The sequence below is a fragment of the Populus alba genome, chromosome 10 (assembly GCF_005239225.2).
Source record: "Populus alba chromosome 10, ASM523922v2, whole genome shotgun sequence".
In the NCBI taxonomy this organism is placed as follows: domain Eukaryota; kingdom Viridiplantae; phylum Streptophyta; class Magnoliopsida; order Malpighiales; family Salicaceae; genus Populus; species Populus alba.
The window spans coordinates 9,512,935-9,526,871 of NC_133293.1; the positions used below are offsets into that span (position 1 = coordinate 9,512,935).

Sequence of the window (13,937 nt, forward strand, 5' to 3'; positions counted from 1 at the left end):
AAATAATAACTAGTTAGAGAGAATTGCTTAGACTCTATAGTTTAGATTAAGGAGCTATGATCGAGAATCAGTGCAATTACTTTTTTTTGTTCTTTAAAAAAAATCATTGGCCTTAGTTTCATGGGTGTATTAATTTTTTCATTGAGTGAAAATTGAGTTATTTTTTTATTTTTTTTTAAGTGTAGTGTAATAACTTAATTGCTCTTACAATTAAAATCTTTTAAACATAGCATCTAGAAGCATTTTTTGTCTTTTTATTTTTTAAGCATAATAAAATTACTTAAGCGTAAAAGTAATTTTTAAAAATTACATCCATGCTTTTTTATTTGTTCATTATAGTTTTCTTTTTTGTATTATCAAGCGGAAGTGATTTGATTTTTTAATAAATATTAAATATTATTAAAATAAAAAAAATAAATAGCATGTAGGAGGTGCTCATTGCCTTTTAATGGCGCATGTGGTGCCTCTCAATGGTATAAAATTATCTTATGTTAATTGTTATTCTTTATAGATATTTCAATTTCAATCTTTATTTTTTTTTTTATTTTTAATTGATGTTTTTGACTCTTTTATAAAAAAATTATTTATTTTTAATTTCATCATTCAATTCTAATTTGTGATTTTTTTTTCAATTTATTTCTTATTCTTTCAGGGTTTTATTAAATTAATTTTTTTTTAATTTTATTTTTCAATAAAAAAAATTTATAGTTATCATCTAATTTATAATAAAAACAAAATTGTTTATCTCTCTCCCCTTTAAATGAAACAAATCTTCCTTGTGTTATTTTCATGGTTATTGTTTTTTTTTTTAAGAAAAAAATTGATAGCATGACTAGATAGTGTGATATGTAATTTAAAATGATTAATAACATTTATTTAATAATTTCTCCTTGTAAATATAGATCCTACGTTATCAAGTAATTTAATTACTAATAATTATTCCAGAGTTGCACAAGAAAAAAAAAGAAACGTGATAGAGAAAATAAATATATATATATATTTTTGAGCTTAAATAGGAAATATTCTTATTTTTCGAGGGCTCGGGTATGATTTTTTTATATCATTTATTTCCTCTTGTATTTGAAGTTGTCTCATACAATAGTACTCTAAAAATATTTTTTAAAAAAATTAATTTTTTTTTAATTTCAAATTAATTTTTTTTATGTTTTTAAATCATTTTGATGTGCTAATATCAAAAATAATTTTTTAAAAAAAAAAAATATTATTTTAATATATTTCTAGATGTTTGGGAAACGCGGTACAAACCGTGTTCCCAAAAAAGTCAAAAAAATAATTTTTTTTGCATATTTTAGATCGTTTTATTACGTTAATCTTAAAAATAATTTTTTAAAAATAAAAAAATATTATTTTAATATATTTTAATATAAAAAATATTTTAAAAAACAACCATAGCATACTTTCAAATAAAATAACTAATATGGGCTTTAACCTTTACCTCTAATTAATGTGGTAAATATGATTTTGAGTGATGACCGAGTGATGAGATTAACTTTTAAAAAATAATAAGTATAAGCAGGAGAAGAATAAAATATATGATTTATAAAAAATAATAAAAACATTTCCGTATAGTATTTCTTTCCCTATGTAATATGATTTAAACAAGAACACAAAACCTCACTCTCAAATTCAAACTATTTATCTACCTATTGTTTAATGAATGTAAATGTTTGGAATAGTTATTAAACTTGTTTTGAAGAGTTAAGCTGGTGAAGGTGTAAGTTATGACTTAAAAAATATTTTTTTTATAGAAAAGAAGTTTAAATAACATTTTCAATAATTTATTTTTTAAATCAATGGATTTTAATTGGGAAGATTGGATTGTAGGTCAATCTGAATTTTTTAATCGGGGTGACATTAAGTTAATTTTTGTATCCTTCCCTTCTGTTTGTTCCTTTTGACCTTTCATGAAAATTGAAAAAAAAGCAATATAAATAATCTAATAAAGAATATGATGGCAAAATAAACAAACATTATGAGACAATAAAAAATAGAAAATAGACAAACACATTGGGACGGGAAATTACTAAATTCAACATAATCAACAACAGTCGAGAGATTAATTAATTACTTTTTTAAATTCATCATCATCATCATACAGCTGATTCATCAATAGTCATTAAAGCAGAGATAATATTATAACTGATATTTAATTATGTATTAATCAATAGTCATTAAAGTAGAGATGTTGACCTTTCGTGCCCATTTTAAGCTACAATCAAATTATTGTGCCTTTATTGATATTAAAAAACACGTTGACAATTATTGATATTTTTATTGTTAATAATTCTAAAAATCAAAGCTCATTAGCCTCTCACTAATTAGGATAATCAAATTCTTATTAGTATGTTAGAGAAAAAGTAACAAAATACGACACCTTTAAACATACATTATTTTTATTAAATATATATATAAAAAAAAAAGCAAAAAATAAAATGCTGATTTGTATTTCGAGAAATTAAGATTCACTATCGTGGGAAAAAAATTAAATAAGTATATCTAAAAACCCGCATGCTGTTTTACAATTTCCTCGTCGGATGCCTGAGCCCGGTTTGAACAAGGATTTGACAAATTATAAGAATCTCGAACTAGGAATCTCGAACTAAACCTGCAGAGAACATGGGACCTTTCAAGATCCAACCAGGCCCTTGTAGCGAGCATATGCCATTAGAACTAGGAACAGAAATGCACAGAATGCTCCTGTGACAATTACCACCTGGCAATGTAAGAAAAACACATGATTCCCCGTATAAAAGCAATTTATAATCAGGAGCTAAATTCACCAGTAAAATATTTTGCTCACCCATTTAAACAGGTAACCATGATTGTCATTCCATGTGTATAGGATGTTTACGCCAAATATTCCAGCCACCAAGGAATATATGCTTAAACAAGCAGTCCCAGAACTCAGAAAGAGCTCTAACTGCGGCAAACAGTGGAAAGACATTGCATGAATAACAGATCAAAACATGCAAGCAATCTGTGTGTAAGATAAAAGAATAGGAGAAGAAGAAGAGAAGAGCTGTAGACGGGAAGGCTAGAGAGATACAGAAGAATGTATTTTCGTTGGATGATATTTTACTGTTACATGATGGTCTTATATAATACCATCTTAAATTCAAAATAAATCCTATAATCAAGAGTTCAATTAATGATAAGATATATTTTCTAATGTTATCATGTTATCTTCAGATTCGATGAATATCTCTTGTGCAGGTATGAGCAGGTCAGGTCAGGTATGAGCAGGTATGATCAGGGATAACAATCCCTAATCATGATCTCTTCAGTATCCAGACTTCTTGATAATTATCGTACTCCCTGATCATGTTTATCTTCAATATCAATATTATCTTTATTGTAGATATGCTTGGAGATCACGATTATCTTCAGTCGTAGTAATCTCTTTTGTTCAGGTATGATCAGGTATGAGCAGGTCAGGTCAGGGATATCAATCCCTGATCATGTTTATCTTCAGTATCAATATTATCTTCAGGAGATTGGATAATATCGTTAACACGCCCCCTCAATCTTGACGGGAGGTCACAAACGTGAAGATTGGAGCACAAAAAATTAAACCGTGCTGTAGAGAGTGGTTTTGTCAGAAGATCGGCTAGCTGATCACGAGTAGATAAAAACCTGACTATCAATTTCTGTTGAGAGACCAGATCTCTGACGAAGTGAAAATCAATTTCAATGTGCTTTGTGCGGGCATGGAACACCGGATTGGAGGATAGATAAGTAGCACCTATATTGTCACACCAAAGAGTGGGACTTGTGGATAGTGGCAGACCAAGTTCGGCAGCTAAATATTGTAACCATTGGAGTTCGGCTGCCGTGTCCGCGAGGGCTTTGTATTCCGCTTCAGTACTGCTACGAGCGACTGTGGCTTGCTGTTTGCTTCGCCATGAAATTAAAGTAGATCCAAGGAATATACAATACGCACCAACAGAGCGACGATCATCTATGTCCCCTGCCCAATCTGCATCAGAAAATGCCTGAAATGTGAATGAATTGGAGCAAGACAACAGTAAGCCGTATGATATTGTTTGCTTGAGATAACGCAGGATCCTCTTAACACACAACCAGTGGGATAGCTTGGGTTGATGCATGAATTTACTAACACGATGCACTGCGAAAGCAATGTCAGGCCGAGTGAAAGACAGATAATGCAAGCCACCAACAATGCTTCTGTATAGAGTGGGATCTTCAAACGTTGCTGTATCTGTTGCTGTCAAGCTGACAGAAGTGGACATTGGAGTTGAACACGGCTTGGCACCATCCATCTTGGACTTAGTGAGCAGATCAACAATGTACCTGCGTTGAGTTAAATAGAGACCTGTAGCATCACGTAAGGCTTCAACGCCTAAGAAAAAACTTAGAGAACCAAGATCAGTAATAGCAAATTCTGTGTGTAGGTGCTGTATAATATCCTGGACAGCAACATCATTAGAGCCGGTGATGATAATATCATCAACATAAATAAGAACATAGAGGATGCTGGTGGTGTCGTTTAGAACAAAGAGTGACAAATCAGCTTTGCTGGCAACAAATCCTAGTTGTAGCAGTACAGCAGCAAGCCGAGCAAACCATTGACGAGGCGCCTGTTTAAGTCCATATAAGGACCGCTTGAGTTTGCGGATATATTCAGGGAATTGAGGATGTTTGAAACCTGGTGGTTGATCCATGTAAACCTCTTCTGAAAGTGTGCCGTGAAGGAAGGCATTTTGGACATCCAGCTGACGAATTTTCCAGTGTTTACATACTGCAATTGACAGAACCAACCGGATTGTTGCAGGCTTCACTACCGGGCTGTAGGTTTTCATTGAAGTCCACCCCGAATTGTTGATGAAACCCCTTAGCAACAAGGCGTGCCTTGTATCTTTCAATAGAACCATCAGCCTTCCTCTTTAGCTTGAAGATCCAGCGACAGCCGATGACATTTACCTTGCGAGATGGAGGAACCAGTTCCCAGGTGCGATTCCGGAGCAAGGCATCAAACTCAGTGTTCATGGCAGACCTCCAGTGAGAAGATTTTGAGGCTTCAGTGAACGAAGTTGGTTCTTTGTAGGGAGGAGAAGCAGTAGCTAGCAGTGCACGGGGCAGGGGATACAAGGTTTGTCCATCAAAGGATTTTTTTGGTTTGGAAATGTGGTTCTTTGATCTGGTTACCATCGGGTGATTGTTGGATGGAGGTGGTGTTATGTCTGTGGTTTGTGGCAGTGGCCTTGGTGAAGAGGATGGAGCTGTATCATCAGGTAATGGAGGTGATGGTTCCGGGTTGGAAGAGTATACCGGCAGAGCAGCATCCATGTTTGGCAATGATGGAGGAGAGTTTGTACCTGCAGGTGTTAGTGAAATAGAGGGAACAGTGTTTGGAAACGAAACAGTAACTGATGTAGTGAGTGGAGAAATAGTCGAATGATTTTCAGTAATTTGGTATGGGAATTTGTTTTCGTCGAAAACGACATGACGAGACACGTAAACTTTACCTGTTGCAAGGTCAAGACATTTATATCCATGATGGTCCGAACTATAACCAATAAAAATGCAATCTTTAGATCTGAAATCAATTTTGTGTTTGTTGTATGGTCGAAGATAAGGCCAGCATGCACAACCAAAAACTTTAAGAAAACGATAATCAGGAGTATGACGAAAAACAATTTCGTATGGAGATTTTTGATTGAGAATAGGAGTGGGAAGACGATTGATGATATATGTGGCTGTGAGAAAAGCATCTTCCCAAAATTGTTGTGGGAGTTTAGAGTGAGAAAGTAATGAGAGACCAACCTCAACAATTTGTTTATGACGACGTTCAACTGCACCCATTTGCTGATGAGTGTATGGGCATGCTTTGCGATGGTGAATGCCTATTTGAGTTAATAGTGTTGACATACGACGGTATTCACCACCCCAATCAGATTGAATATTTTTTATTGAACGATTAAACTGACGTTCAACCGAAGTTTTAAAGAGCAGAAAAACTTTTTCAACATCCGATTTTAGTTTAAGAGGAAATAACCAGATGAATTTGGTGCAATCATCTAAAAAACATACATAATAACGAGCGCCACTGTTTGACAAGATGGGTGATGGACCCCAAACATCAGTGTGCACTATGTCTAAAGGATGAATAGATTTATGATTGCTGGAATGGAAAGATAATTGACTACTTTTAGCTAGTTGACAATCCGAACAAACTGGAAGCTTTTTACTTGCAACAGGTAACGTAAATGCGGAAATAGTTTTTTGAATAACTGGAAATGATGCATGGCCAAGTCGGTGATGCCATATTTGATAAGGCTCTCGTACAGCAGTGAGTGCATGAGAGGAGAATTTGTCCGACAGGTTGGAGAAGGAATATAGCCCATCTTTAAAGGTGCCGCGATGAAGGATTTTCCCCAAGTAGTCCTTAATAAGAAAAAATTGATCATGAAATTCAAAAAACACTAGATTATCATTGCAAAATTGTTGAACAGAAATGAGATTTTTTTGAATTTCAGGAACAAGTAATAATTGTTTGAGCATAAAAGGGGTTTTGGATGGAGTAAAAATAGAAGAACCAACACGAGAGATATGCAAACCTGCACCATTGCCAACCAGAACGTGATCTGAACCAGTATAGTCGTCACTCTGAAGATTTAAGTTGTCCATGTTATTGGTGAGATGATTTGTAGCACCAGTATCAGGGTGCCAATCAGATGCAGAAACAGACCTTGTCGCCATTAGCCCTTGCGGAGTGTTGATTTTTGCGGAATTGTCACGGTATGTGACATCAAATCGATGGTAGCATTTTTTGGCAGAGTGACCAGGTTTATCACATACTTGGCATATCATAGCATCTCTATGAAAATTGTTCCTGCCATTAGAATTATTAGAGGATGAAGCATCTCGAAAATAAGTATCTCTGAAATTTCTTCCTCTGCCTCTATACATATTTCGTCCTCTGTAGGAAGAAAAGTGTTGCTGGCGGGTAGCTACATGAACAGCAGGCTGAATGGGAGGTCCATTGTTGTGTTGCAGCCGTGCTTCTGTGGTGAGTAAGAGGGCATAAACTTCCTCTAAGGTGACAGGATCTGTCCGTGCGGTGATGGCAGTGACAAGAGAGTCATAATCATGGCCAAGACCCGACAGTAGATAGGAGATAATTTCATCACAATGAAGAGCATGACCGGCAACAGCAAGTTCATCTGTCATGCGTTTGATCTGCATAAAGAAATCATGGGCAGATTGTGACCCTTTACGGGTGTTGACAAGTTCAGTGCGGAGTTGAATAACTCTAGCACGTGATTGAGAGGAAAAAGATTTGGCTAGAGCACACCAAATAGCAGCTGAGGTGGTGTAAGATACCACTTGAATAAGAACATTTTCAGAGATTGTAGAGAACAGAATGGCAACTATAACAGCATCCTGGCGCTGCCAATGTTCATAGAGAGGATTGGAGATGACAGAGGAAGTTGCAGCAGCAGAAATTTCTTTAGATGGAATGGGAATGGTTCCATCAAGGTAGCCAAAAATACCTTGCCCACGGAAGAAGGGAATTAGTTGAGCTTTCCAGACATGATAGTTGTCTTTTGAGAGTTTTGTGACATTTATAGCAGGAGGGGAAACAAGAGCAGGAATGCTAATAGCAGCAGCATCAGAGGTATTTTCTGTAGAGGAGGCCATTTGTGTGACGTGAGTCAATGGCTCTGATACCATGTAAGATAAAAGAATAGGAGAAGAAGAAGAGAAGAGCTGTAGACGGGAAGGCTAGAGAGATACAGAAGAATGTATTTTCGTTGGATGATATTTTACTGTTACATGATGGTCTTATATAATACCATCTTAAATTCAAAATAAATCCTATAATCAAGAGTTCAATTAATGATAAGATATACACATATTTTCTAATGTTATCATGTTATCTTCAGATTCGATGAATATCTCTTGTGCAGGTATGAGCAGGTCAGGTCAGGTATGAGCAGGTATGATCAGGGATAACAATCCCTAATCATGATCTCTTCAGTATCCAGACTTCTTGATAATTATCGTACTCCCTGATCATGTTTATCTTCAATATCAATATTATCTTTATTGTAGATATGCTTGGAGATCACGATTATCTTCAGTCGTAGTAATCTCTTTTGTTCAGGTATGATCAGGTATGAGCAGGTCAGGTCAGGGATATCAATCCCTGATCATGTTTATCTTCAGTATCAATATTATCTTCAGGAGATTGGATAATATCGTTAACACTGTGCAAGTGCTTGCTTGCTTCCAACAACACAGTTCATGAAGAAATTGCTTTGGAGTTCTTACCATAATGTGTGTGCATGCCTTGTGTAGAATAAAAGGAAAAGTAAATAAAAAGTACATACCGTGGTCAATTTGTTCAAAGTGCTATCAATCTGCATGAAGTAAGCCTGCAAGAACATCATCACCCAATTTCAAGAATAATTTATTCTTAGTCCCATTTCAAATAAGAATTGAAAATGAGGAAGGTAAAACACAGTTAGAAACTCCACCTCCAGTAACATTTCAAGCTCCTCAACATCATTCTCGTCTCCGCGAACTGTTGCCAAACTTACTCTACTTGCTCTAGAAATTTTTGAACCAATTGTAGGGGAAGCAGGAAGCCAATTCGCACCACCGGAGCCATTGACTGGTGAAGACGAACCAGCCAGCTTTCGTGATAGGTAAAGGTCTAATGCTATACCTAGGGGTGTTCGGGTGTGATTAAGGTGATCATCGATGCTGGTTTGGCACGTTATCGACGGTGTCTCTCTCATCCTACAAAGTAAAAGAATAATAACTGTACTAGGAGGAGTTTCTCCTCTCTTTTTTATGCAGATGTTTTAATTTTTTAATCGACGGATGGAGGTGTGTTCGACTATTCGTAGGTTTTTCTGATAAGAGACGGTGGAATTATTGAAGCTGCGTTATGCTCTACATGACAATTGCCAAACACATCATCCATCCACGCTGCATTATAATATCCGATCGTCCATTCAAGATGCTTCCTTTTTTGCATTTCAACGGGAGGGCAGCATCCATGGCCCCAATTTATGGAATCTCGCAGTTCATACAAGTAGAGTTTGTTGTCTCGGGATCTGCCAACCCTTTTCTTTTCCATGGAGTAAATTTACTAACTTCCATGTATAAATCAGACAAACCTGCTTCAAATATTATTTCCACTTGGACTCTTCAACGCAAGTACCAAACAGGTCCCATTCCTCCTATCCCCTCTCCTCGCCTCCCCTCCAAGTTTCACAACCAAACAAGTACGAAGGGGTTGCCCTTGTGCAGCTCAATCTATGGCGAGACGAGCCGAAGTGAGTGCTTCTGTGTTAGAAATTGACCCTCCTTGCTTGTTATGTGTTTTGTAATTTGGAGATGATGCCACCGGTTTTTCTTACTCAAACTCGTGTACTGCAATTTTAGAACAATGAATGCACCTTGCTGGATTACTTACGGGTCTTGTCACCCCACGTTGAAGAAGCTTTCACATCCTAACAGAGTGTAACAAAGGAGGAAAACAGGATAAAAATATGTAAAAGCATCCTCCTTTGGCAAAATCATCAAAACCTATTGAGCACACGCTCAAACTGAATGAACATTGAACAAAGCCGGCGAGAGAAAATAATAGCTCTACTTGCAAAGCACAAACAAAAAATATATACTGTACCCAACACAAGGGTGCTCCTATTCTAAAAAGAACACAACCCTTGTCTCACAGAATTTACATACAAAGACTTCACAACTCGTAAATGAAGTTTAATGGAAGAAACAGAAACATGGGTAAAAACTATGTACACGATACTAATCTTTGTTAACCCCTCACAGCCAGAGCCTGCAAATGATCTATAAAATCTTGCAAGCTCAAATCATCAGTAAGTATGATTTCTGACCCATCTACATATGTTGAATTCTGCGTCACAGATGGGTTCAACTTCGCAAGAAGAAACCTAGCTTGACTACCATGTTGATCACACTTAATTAGCTTGGGTGCCGGAACTCGATCCACAACCAATTGCTCTGCGTCAAGTTCGGGAGCTTCCAAAAGCTTTCTCAGATTCTCATGGTTTGGATCTTTGTGGTAACCAAGCTTCCTCCACTGAGCAATCTTGGACCCGTAATGAATCACCACATGGAAATAAGAATCAAAGAGCAAAATAACATCAGCAGAAATGGAGCGAACATCCAGGAGCACAGGAACAGGAGGCCCGTCAAAAGAATATTGAAAAAGTGTAGGTTGTATCATGATAAGGGAACCCACTACCCCTTCACGGTTCAGCATCAGGCGGAAGAATGCAGTTTCATCAGGGGTACAGTTGAAAACATCGATGAACTGAGACCTCCTCAAGTAATACATGAACTGGGGGTAAAGAGAAAAGTTTGATGACAAGCGGAAGGAAGATGGATCTTCCTGGATGTAGTCTCCAAACTTGGAAGCAAAGCTGATAAGGTTATCATCCAGCCATCTTATAACATCTCGAGCAAGACATCTCTCTGCTCGGTGGATGGCTAGCCTGGCCATGACCGAAGCTGCTGCTTCCTGATCAAAACCAGCATTGATTTCTGGTGACTTGCTTTCAACCCATCTTCTTGCAGCAGTCGTAACCCTTTTCCGGACTCCCATGTTCCCATTTCTGTAGCGTGTTATAAACTGTACAAAAAATGCAGACCCAGGTTCAGCCTTGTGTTCATCACATACTTCAAAGAAGAAAGATATGCATGTTTTATTATTTAGTGTAGCAAGCTTCCACATATGAGTGCCGCCCTCCCCAATCTCATGGTCACTAACTGCATTGCTCTTTTTCCGAAGTGAAACGCATGGTCCAAGGGCTCCACAGATTTTTACATCTTTAGTAGTCACCACTTCAATTGTTGCATCAAAATACATCTTCAAGTGCCCCTCTTCGTCACGACTAAAAATGTGCCGTAAGCACTTTCTGAATTGATCAGACTCAAACAACTCCCCAAACATCATGAACCCTCCAGAACTCTCAACAGGGCATTTTAATTCTGCTGCGCCTACTTGATCAAGAGAACAAGCAAAAAGATCCAGAACAACAGATGCATCAGATAATCTCTGTGATAGTTGATTGTAAAAGCTGCAGGATTTCATATAGTGCGGTGCATGACCATTAATGAGGTCTCTATGAGTTCTGATGGAATTACTGAGATCTGAGTTCACAACAATCCCTGGCCCCAAAGTTGCAGGTCCAGATGTGAAAATCATGATCCGGGATCCTGTATTCCCTGAGCATCCTTCAAGAAGTCCAAGTGCAACTGATATTGCTGCTCCTGTGCACCTTTGAGGGCGATGCCCTGGCATCAATACAGCTAGAGAACAGATTTCTTCAATTGCAGTGGTGATATTGAACTCGCATTCAGATACAGGTAGCAAAAATCCCTGCTTTTGGATAACTGGTGTCTTTCCAAGTTGCTGCCGCTGCCACTTGGTGCTGTATATGCCCAGAAATTGTTGGGTCTGCATGTTCAAAGGGATAAGCAAAACATTGATTTTAAGTAAACACGGACATTTGTTTTCCAACATATAATATATATATCAAAAACCTTTAGACACATTAGAGTACAACATATATTTGCAAACATTATGACGCACATGGCAAAACATTGATGATTTATGGTATAGATGCAAAATAATAATACTCCCTAATTTATCTGATATCTAGTAAAAATGGCAAGTACGTATCAAGCTAGAGGCGAAGTGAGCAAATAATGCAAATACAAGCAATATGATCAAATCCCATTCAGCTTTCAAGCAACGCAGGTATGCCCATAAAAAGCACCAAGCTTGAGCCATCTAATCACAAGATAAAATATCCAGCAAAAGAGACCACACAAATCACAACAGCGAACTGCGACATAGTTTGGCTTTTCTAATCAGAAAATTATATTAGTCATTTCGGAAAGCAATAAACCTTAATCCAAGTACCTGCTCTGACGAAACCTCACGTCCGCCATGAAACACAACAACCCTTGAGCACTCTGAAAACCCCAAATCATAAACCCTAACCATTGCATCAAAAGTAAGTAACCCAACCAGGGCATTTTCCGGCAACTGCTCAACAACCAACAACAACTCATTCTTCACGGCCCTCAACTCCTCCTCAACCATACAAGCATCCACTACAAACACAAACGCCGGAACAGGCCCCACCAATCCCCTGACTTCCCCACCAGCACAACCACCAATGCTCCTCGGAGTGCCCGCATAAAGCATAGACGACAACGACACATTGGACGACGAAAACTCATGAGACCAACCATAACCCAAATGCGAATTAGACCGAAATTTAGGATCAACCTTGTCAATTTTGTATTCTACAGTACTGTAAGTAGGAAAAAGTTCAGCAGGAAGATTGGTTTCACCGATACCTAAATAAGAAATAGGGAAAGGATTTTTGTTGTAGCAGAAAGGACAGACCCAAATGCGAGACTGATAATCTACACGAGCATAAGGGTTCAAAACAGCAGCACAGCGAGTGCAGATTAGGGGATCGTAGGGTAGAATTGGAAGCTCAGTTGATTGCATCAGTGGAGTGCACATGATGCTAAGTGGGATTATAAGAGTAGAAACTTGGTTTTTGGTTGTTGGCCATGCGTTCCATGACCAACGTAAGCCTTCGATCGCCTCTAATTCGATGAAGTCCATTCTGGGGTGGTCAGATTTTAGATGTTTTCAGTTTTCCAAGGGTGATTTCATGGTATGTTGTGTTTTTACATGGAGGTTAAAGGAGTTTTGTGTTTTCAGAAGTTTATAAACTGAGGATGGAAGAGAATCTCGGATGTTGTGTCGTGGAAGTAGTGTTTGGTTGCTGAGAAACCCCATGGTTTGAATTTTGGAAATGTTTGATTTTGATCTGGGATTTCAAAAGTGGCCGGCTGATCAGACCATTCGGTAACTGTAACGGGGATAATAGAGATAGAATCAATGGAAATAAAAGGAGACAAGACAGAAAGAATAAAGATATAGAACTGTGTTTGATAAAGGTTGAAATGAATGTTTTTGTATTATATTTGGTTAAATTATTGAGATAAAATAAAATATATAAAAAAAATAATTTTAATTTTGATATATATTGTTGTTAAATTTATATATATTTTAAAAAATAATTAAATTTTATTTTATATTTTTATTTGTATTAATTGTTGAAATTAATAATATTATAATTATAAAATTAGAACTGACTTGTTGAGTTAACTCAAGATTTGATCCAGTACAAACTTTAAAAAAATAAATAAAGAAAATATTGACTTAATTGTCAAAAACCCTATTAACTCTTTTTTTTTTTAATAATTAAAATAAAGTTGCTTTAATTTATTTTTATTTTTTAAATGAGTCAGCTAAGTTGACTCTCCTAATCTGTGATTTGAATTTTGTCTTAGATCAATTTCTGAGTCGGATTTTAAGACTATGATAATAATCATTTTTATTTATACATTAACTCGGTTCAACCCTTGATTTAGGTCTTGTCTCGGTCGACCCATAAGTTGAATTTTAAAATTATAATAATAACAATTTTTATTTTTATATTAACACGAATCAACCCATGTTGACCCTTGTGATCCATGAATCGGGCATTGCCTCGAGTTGACCCCCAAATCAAGTTTTAAAGCTATGGTAATAACTATTTTTTTACATTGACCCAGATCAACCCTTCTGACACGTGACCCGAGTTTTACCCCGGGTCGATCACCAAGTCGAGTTTTAAAGTTATGATAATAACTATTTTTATCGTTGCATTGATCCAGGTCAACAATTAACCCCACTTATAACTCAGGCCTTATCTTAGATCGAGTTTTAAAATGATGATAATAACTATATTTATTCTTATACCAACTTAAATAAACTAGGGTTAACACGACCCTCATCTCGGGGCTCGACCAGTGACTCGAGCTTGGTCCCGGAT

At 36.7% G+C, this 13,937-nt stretch overlaps 1 protein-coding gene across 1 annotated transcript; it reads right to left on the minus strand.

Annotated features, from left to right (window-relative positions):
• Positions 1–9,629: 9,629 nt before the first annotated feature.
• LOC118061528 (protein transport protein SEC23 G) lies at positions 9,630–12,980 on the minus strand. The gene is made up of 2 exons (XM_035074989.2): positions 11,960–12,980; positions 9,630–11,491 (listed from the first exon to the last, which is right to left on the minus strand). Exons 1-2 carry the CDS (start codon positions 12,677–12,679, stop codon positions 9,827–9,829), a joined length of 2,385 nt encoding a protein of 794 aa, XP_034930880.1. The 5' UTR covers positions 12,680–12,980; the 3' UTR covers positions 9,630–9,826.
• Between the last annotated feature and the right edge of the window lie 957 nt (positions 12,981–13,937).

Excerpts from the sequence above, each read along its gene's own strand:
- LOC118061528 (XM_035074989.2), bottom strand. The coding sequence starts at position 12,679 with ATGGACTTCATCGAATTAGAGGCGATCGAAGGCTTACGTTGGTCATGG. Across the intron at positions 11,492-11,959 it reads GTGAGGTTTCGTCAGAGCAG|ACCCAACAATTTCTGGGCAT; the intron begins GTACTTGGATTA and ends TTGAACATGCAG.